This window comes from Anneissia japonica, unplaced genomic scaffold, assembly GCF_011630105.1.
Source record: "Anneissia japonica isolate Jap-2015-1 unplaced genomic scaffold, ASM1163010v1 scaffold287847_len925385_cov155, whole genome shotgun sequence".
In the NCBI taxonomy this organism is placed as follows: domain Eukaryota; kingdom Metazoa; phylum Echinodermata; class Crinoidea; order Comatulida; family Comatulidae; genus Anneissia; species Anneissia japonica.
This window is the reverse complement of record NW_022731638.1, coordinates 827,128-834,452: the sequence shown is the minus strand read 5'-3', so window position 1 is coordinate 834,452 and position 7,325 is coordinate 827,128. Positions and strand designations below refer to the sequence as shown.

The following is a 7,325-nucleotide window of genomic DNA, read 5'->3' as shown; positions in this document are numbered from 1 at the left end:
CGGGCGAAGCGAGCATCTAGGCTGGGGGGGGCAGGGGGCCACTAAGGGCTGCCGGTAAATATCCGTAGCTTCCAGGGGCCCCTGGAAGCTACGGATATTTTTACGAAGTTTCGTAAATTTTATAAGTTATTTTATAGGCATCAAGCTACTGTAATATGATTTCATATTTGTTGTAATTTAGTGGCAGATCCTGGAATTGGAAATAGAAGGGCCCGGGGTGGGGGGTACTTTCACAGATAGAAGATCTATACTACCTCAGCCCCACCATGGTTGGATTGCACTTCCAGACATAAAATTTGAATATGATTATGATTATCTTTATATTTCCATTTTTTATTGAACAATTTAGCGGGGTAGGGGCGGGCCTGCTGGGTCCCTTGAATCCGCCACTGGGTTCTCCAGCAGATGGAGAATCTATACCACCTCAGTCCCACCATGGTTGGGGTAAGAAAATGTGTGATTATGGCACCTCTAGATGGCCGGAATTTACACTCTCAGACTTAAAATTTGAATATAATTTCCCTTATATCTCCATTAAAAAAAAAACAATTGAACAATTTACCTCCCCCCACCTCCCTTGAACGCGCCACAGGTTTCCGAACAAAGTCGAAGTCGCGATTGCTTCCACGACCTCAATGGATTATTTATCATGAGGGTTATCCTTGATATGGGTTCCCTGTCGAAAACTTCACTTTTCCCCTGATGGATAAAAATTACCCTTCTATGTAGCCCGGAAATCATGATACTCCAACCGTGGCGGGTCCAGGAAGTCGAAATAGAGGGGTTCCATGGAGATTCTTGCGCAAATAGAATGTCCAACCCCGCCTTAGCCCCACAACTGTTAGGGCTCAGGTAAGAAAAAAGTATGATTATGGCACCTCTAGATGGCCGGAAATGGCACTCTCGGAATAAAAATTGAATACAATTTTGTCTGTTTTCTCCATTTTTTTTTTTTTTTTTTAAATTTTGAAAAAAAAAAAAAAATAGGAGGATGGGGTCCCGTGCTGATTCGGTTCCCCATTGAATCTGCCACTGTTCAATATAACACTTAACATAGCCTATCATTTTGTTTCACAAATGATTAATTCCTAATGTCAAGCGAAAGATTTTTTATTCGAAAGATTTTTTTTACAACCTATAACACATTAAGTGTACTGTAAATTCTGTAGTTAACCTTCAGAAAACTTTATTTTATAAAATGGCCTCATTAGGTATCTTATTGTTTTCGTTAAATTAGATGGAGTTTAAATGTGGTTATATTACAGTAGTTTTAAGGTTTACATCTTCGTGGTTAGCATAAAGATAACTAGAACGTCGCTCCATTAAGAGTGTCTACCTCTCATCATACGCCTACATACAGAATTCACGAATGCAGGCGATTTTTTTCATGCTCGAGGGTGGGTTTCAATGAAACTTTACAGACGCACGTATACAGACGTCAATCAACATTTGGTTGCTCAACTCAAAAAGGGAACCTGTAATGTTCGTTAGAAAATGAGAAAAAAATCTATGTTTTATAATAATAATAATAATAATAAGTCAATTTATAATGCGCAAATAAACTAGGTGTAAGCACCAAATAATAATAATAGGCCTAATAATAATAATAAGGAAAGAATTTCTATTGGCTCAAGGACAGTACGGTATTGTATGACATGTCAGGGCCGTAGCCACGAGAATTGAAGTGATCAGGTTGCGAGCGAAGCGCGAGCACTGATGATGGGGCTAGGGGGACGCCAAGGGCCCCAGGTAAGGGTACAGGGTTCCGGGGCCATTAAACTGTAATATTATTGTAAACCATTAAACTGTAATAATAATAACATTAAGCCATTAAACTGTAATATTATTAACTAAGACCAATCAACACATAACAGAAAACATGTACCGGTACATATCAAATTATTATGTTCAATCTTTCCTCGTCGGTGCTTGCATAAAACGTGATTTGAATCTAACATGATGATATTGATAAACAATCGAAATTCTCTGTACAATATTGTGTTAAACATTTACAGAGGGAACTTCCTTATGTTGTGGTCATATTAGACTAATATTAGTATTAAAGAAGTCTATTCAACAAACAACATAAAACATATACATATCAAAGTTAGGTTAAAGTTCTCATGTCGGTGCATGCATAAAACGTAATTTCCAAAAATTTGAATATCTGCAGAAATTAACAGACAAAATTATCTATTATACTATATATATTTAACAACATTTTACATAACATTTGAGAATGTACTGAATATAAAATAGTAAATATTGTACATTTTAATCAGCAATCTATCAGAAATACGATTATTGGTTGTACTGTAAAGCATTCAGAAACCCTGCAATACTAAAACTGGTTTTCAACAGGCAGTGAATATTCCATTTTGAATTAGTGTAGATGTTTTTTACATATTTTTATTTTATTTGAATTCTTTTTATTTTGTATGATTCATATGTTATATTTTCCACAGACAGATAAATGTCTTTATTTTTTATTACTTTCTTTAACAAAACAGATATCATAAATCATCTATTGTCCGTGTTGCATTGAACATTTGACGACGACGATAATGTCTCCAAATTCCCAACCGTAACTTAGGCTACGGGTCTCGCTTGACACTTCACATCAAAGGGCCTGTTAATTAATCTTGCACAGGTTCCTCCTCATCATCATCATTATCTTCTTTATCATCATAATTATTAATTGTCCATAGCAAAGTAGGGAAAACTACCCAGGTAACAAGCCCATAAGGGACCCATATGGTGCCCATATGCAGATCTATATGGGTACCATATGTGCAATCCTTGAGGAAACCTCCGGAAACTGCACCCAAGTTCCATGTGGGACCCATATGATTTAGCCCACATAGCCCAGATATAACCCATTTTGGCCCAGAAATACAGCAAATATTTAAAGGTAATTTTAAACTTTAATTTTAAGTCAACATAAAAGGTTTTCACCGTGACTGAGTGTGATGCGACTGTGTGAGTGAGTGAGGAGTGACAACTACACATACAGGGCCTGGCCGGCGTGTGGTGCTACGGCGGCTTTTTTTTTTATAGCCTAGCCTAGGCCTAGGCCAGGCTAGCCTATATAGGCCACTAGCCTGGTCCTAGGCCGTATTATATAGCCATGTGCAAACTACCCAGGTAACAAGCCCATAAGGGACCCATATGGTGCCCATATGCAGATCTATATGGGTACCATATGTGCAATCCTTGAGGAAGCCTCCGGAAACTGCACCCAAGTTCCATGTGGGACCCATATGATTTAGCCAACATAGCCCAGATATAATTCATTTGGGGCCCACATGGAACCCACATTATTTTGTATATGGGTGGCATATAGGTTTCCCATATGGGACCTATATTTTCTGACCCATATGGGTACCATGTGCTATCATTGAGGAAACCTCCGGATTATATGCACCCAAGATCCATGTGGGGCCCATCTGATTTAGCCCATAGTCCAGATATAACCCATTTGGGGCCCATATGGAACCCATACGCATTTTTACATGGGTTTCCCATATGGGACCTATATTTTCTGACCCATATGGGTACCATATGTGCTATCCTTGAGGAAACCTCCAGATTCTGCAACCAAGATCCGTGTGGGCCCATCTGAATTATCCCATATCCCAGATGTTACTCATTTGGGACCAATATGGTACCCACATGCATTTTTACATGGGTACCATATGGCCTATACTTGAGGAAACCTCCAGATTCTGCACCCAAGCCCCATGTGGGGCCCATGTGGTTTAACCCATAGCGCAGGTATAACCCATTTGCGGACCATATGGAACCTATATTTCCCAACCCATGGGTATGTATGGACTAGCCCTTAAGGCAACCTCCGGATTCTGCATTCTGTAGGGCCCACATGTTTCAGAGAACCCATATGAGGCCAAAATGGTACCCTTATGCATTTGTACATGGGTGGCATATGGGATTCTCACATGGTACCCATATGCAATTGCACATGGGTGGTACTGTATATGGGGCCCCTTATTTTCTGGCCCATATGGATGTAATATGGGTTTGCCCATATGTATGTAATATGGGTTTGCCCATATGGGCCCCTCGTATTCTCCACCAAAGTGGCAGATCCCCATGTGGGACAAACATGGTACCCATCAACTGCACATGGGTGGTATATAGGTGTCCTATATGTGAGGGCCATATTTTCTCGTTCATATGGATGGCATATTGGTTTGCCCATATGGGAGCCTGTATGGTTTAGCTGACATGGCCCAGAGAGAACAAATATGAAGGCCACACATTTCTGACTTGGCTTCAAACTCTGGTTTGAATATTGGCTGAGTCGATGACCATGAGCTAGGTGTACATTTCAACAAATTACTCCTTTTCTGAAAATAAAACTTTTCAATTGCACGTAGAGTACAAAATATTTTTACTGCAATGATTAAACAAAACGTTTATTTCATTTTAACACATCAATCATTTTATTTATTTTGAAGAAAAAGCAATATTGTCAATTGCAAATACAAAATAGTGGTAAATGAAATCAAAATTTCTTAATGTCCCTTAATAACTATACAATTCAATTTCTCCAGCTCCTTAGAAAGTAAGAATATTCCATCATTTTGATCGCATTGCGAATATCACATATTTAACGTTTTTACTCTCTAAATGCAAAAGAGTGAACAACTCACTCAAAATCGAGAGTGAAATAACTTTCGCTCCATACGAGTGACAACTCACTCTTTTGTCCGGTCCAGCAATGGCTTTTAATCACTCGACAGAAGAAGTGCCCAAATAATTATGAAACTTTGACCAATCAGAAATTATCATTCTCTGTATCCCAACCATTCAGAAGTTGGTTTCCAACATGACAGACGATTCGCGCCTCTTTCGATGATTCTCTTGCCTTCCATTTTGCTGGCCGCATGTCGTTAATAATGGATGAGCTTTTGGAAGACGTAGCATTTGCCAGTGTCCATGGCTTCATAACTGATAACCATTTTGGCCCAGAAATACAGCAAATATTTGAAGGTAATTTTAAACTTTAATTTTAAGTCAACATAAAAGGTTTTCACCGTGACTGAGTGTGATGCGACTGTGTGAGTGAGTGAGGAGTGACAAATACACATAGGCCTACAGGGCCTGGCCGGCGTGTGGTGCTACGGCGGCTTTTTTTTTAGACTAGCCTAGGCCTAGGCCAGGCGATAGCCTATATAGGCCACTAGCCTGGCCCTAGGCCGTAATATATAGCCATGTGCTTGCCGGACACTCAGAAAGACTTGGTCCTAGGGTATTTCATCAACAATTATGGAATTAGACTCAGAATAATTTATTGACAACCAATGGAACATTGAAAACGAAAGAACTTTTTCCAGATGCAGTAAGGAGTCATAGATAAAATCAGTAATAACATTAGTAAATACAGCACCTGACAATTGCAAAATATTAATAAATACTAAAATAGCATAATTTTTAATATTAAATGTGGCTGTTTTATGCAACTTTCCATGATTTTCATGTTAGTAAATTCCCTGTTTAAAATTGTAAAAAAAATTGCCTAGTTCATCGGAGTACTACAGTAATAAAATTCTTGCCTACTACTACTCACAGTCTACTTGATCCACATTATTGAATATCACATGAGGTTGTTTGCAAAACAGTGCAAATTGTAAGTTAAATTTAATGTTTGCTATAATTGAGTTAATATATAGTTTCATATTTCTTTTCTACAGATAATGCTGTAGACATGGAGTGGGAAAATTCACAAGGACTTGCCCAGCAATCTGATCAATCTGATTTTACTGACAGGCAAATATGTACTCCAGCACTACGAAAGGCAACAAGTTTGTGTACAAGATCAAGTGGCAGCTACCCAAAGTGGACCAGGCCAAGTTTATGTATTAAGCAAAATCAAAACAAATTTCAATTTTGGTGTAGGCCATGGTGCAGTGCTTATAAGTTTAATTGTTACTTGTGAGATAGGGCTAGGAAGCATTTAATGTCACAGCAAGCTATGACTATATATAGGGAATTTTGGTTATAATGGTTTAAAATTATTATTACCCTTCGCTGTAAAGTTTGTGACACCTCAAATTGCTCACTTCTGTAGGATAACTGAGAGGAGTTTTAAATCATCTGGGAGATAGGAGCAAGTGGTGTCAGTGAAGGATGAAAATTGAATTTTTCGCCAGTTTTTAATTGAAAAAGTAACAATATTAAACATAGTATAATACATAGTACTTCACGTATTGAAATGCATGCATTTAAATATTTGAGTATGTTTTATTATACAATCTTATCTGAGATTATTCAGTGAACCTTTTTTTTAAAAGTAACAATGTTCTATTTATCCACAATAGTTCTTTATCATATAACTGTAAAAATTCATAAATTGTGATTTATTAATTAAGGATTTCAATATTCATGATATTTTGAGCAATCATGTGAAAGGAGCTGCTGTATTGAAGGACCTCAAAAGTGAACAGATGCCAACAAATTGTAACAGAAGAACGCTCATAAACATAGTAGTTGCCTTCATGGTGGAGAATTGTGGACATGACTTGTAAGTTAAATATTTTTAAATTTGTTAAATCATATTGAGCATGCATCAGACACACAAGGCAGATGTTCATATAAAAATAAATAAGACTATTCCAGATAAATTCTGCTAATCACAAAACACTGTTAAGTGATAAAATGTATGCTGGAATGCATATGCTGTTCAATGATCAAGGCCCAGCAAATAGAAAAGTAAAATAAAAGCAAAGCAAAATTAACTTGTACAGAAATATGGAATTCGACATCGCTTTATACAGGATTTGCTGTATGTATCATGATTTCTCTCTCTTTTTTTTTTTTTATTGCAAGTAGATTCAGAGACCCAAAATTGTTATGATGGAACTTTTCTTTGCTTATGTGACCATAAATGAAATTAGTCAAATTTATCAAAAACAGTAAATTTATATTGTTGTCATATAAAATATTTTTTTTTCAATATATCGAAGTGACCTCCAATCATTTTGTCATGACATTTCACAACTCGACACTGCTAGTACAAGTGGAAAAGGACAAAGATCCAAGGACCATATGCCTAATGCAGAGGGACATGTACGTTGAATTGAAAAGCTACCAGGCAATAAAAAATAATAATAAAAAACATGTTTTTTTTAAATTTTACAGATTTGCTTTGCCTTTCTACAGTACAGTACAGTTATTTGGTAATTACAGTATGAGGATATCTAGAGCCAAAAATGTTGTCAAAAACAGCTAGTTTTGATATTTTGTATATTATTTTGACTGATTTCACCACATCATGTAACTTAAAAAAAAACTTGTATTGGAAG

The 7,325-nt window shown here is 37.1% G+C and overlaps 1 protein-coding gene across 1 annotated transcript in view; it reads left to right on the top strand.

The window, feature by feature from the left end:
- Positions 1–4,919: 4,919 nt before the first annotated feature.
- Positions 4,920–7,325, top strand: part of LOC117115494 — an 8,760-nt gene continuing 6,354 nt past the window's right edge. Inside the window, exons 1-2 of the mRNA XM_033259339.1 lie at positions 4,920–5,013; positions 5,715–5,825. Coding sequence (XP_033115230.1) covers positions 4,920–5,013; positions 5,715–5,825 — 205 coding nt within the window. The remainder of the gene's footprint in view (positions 5,014–5,714; positions 5,826–7,325) is intronic.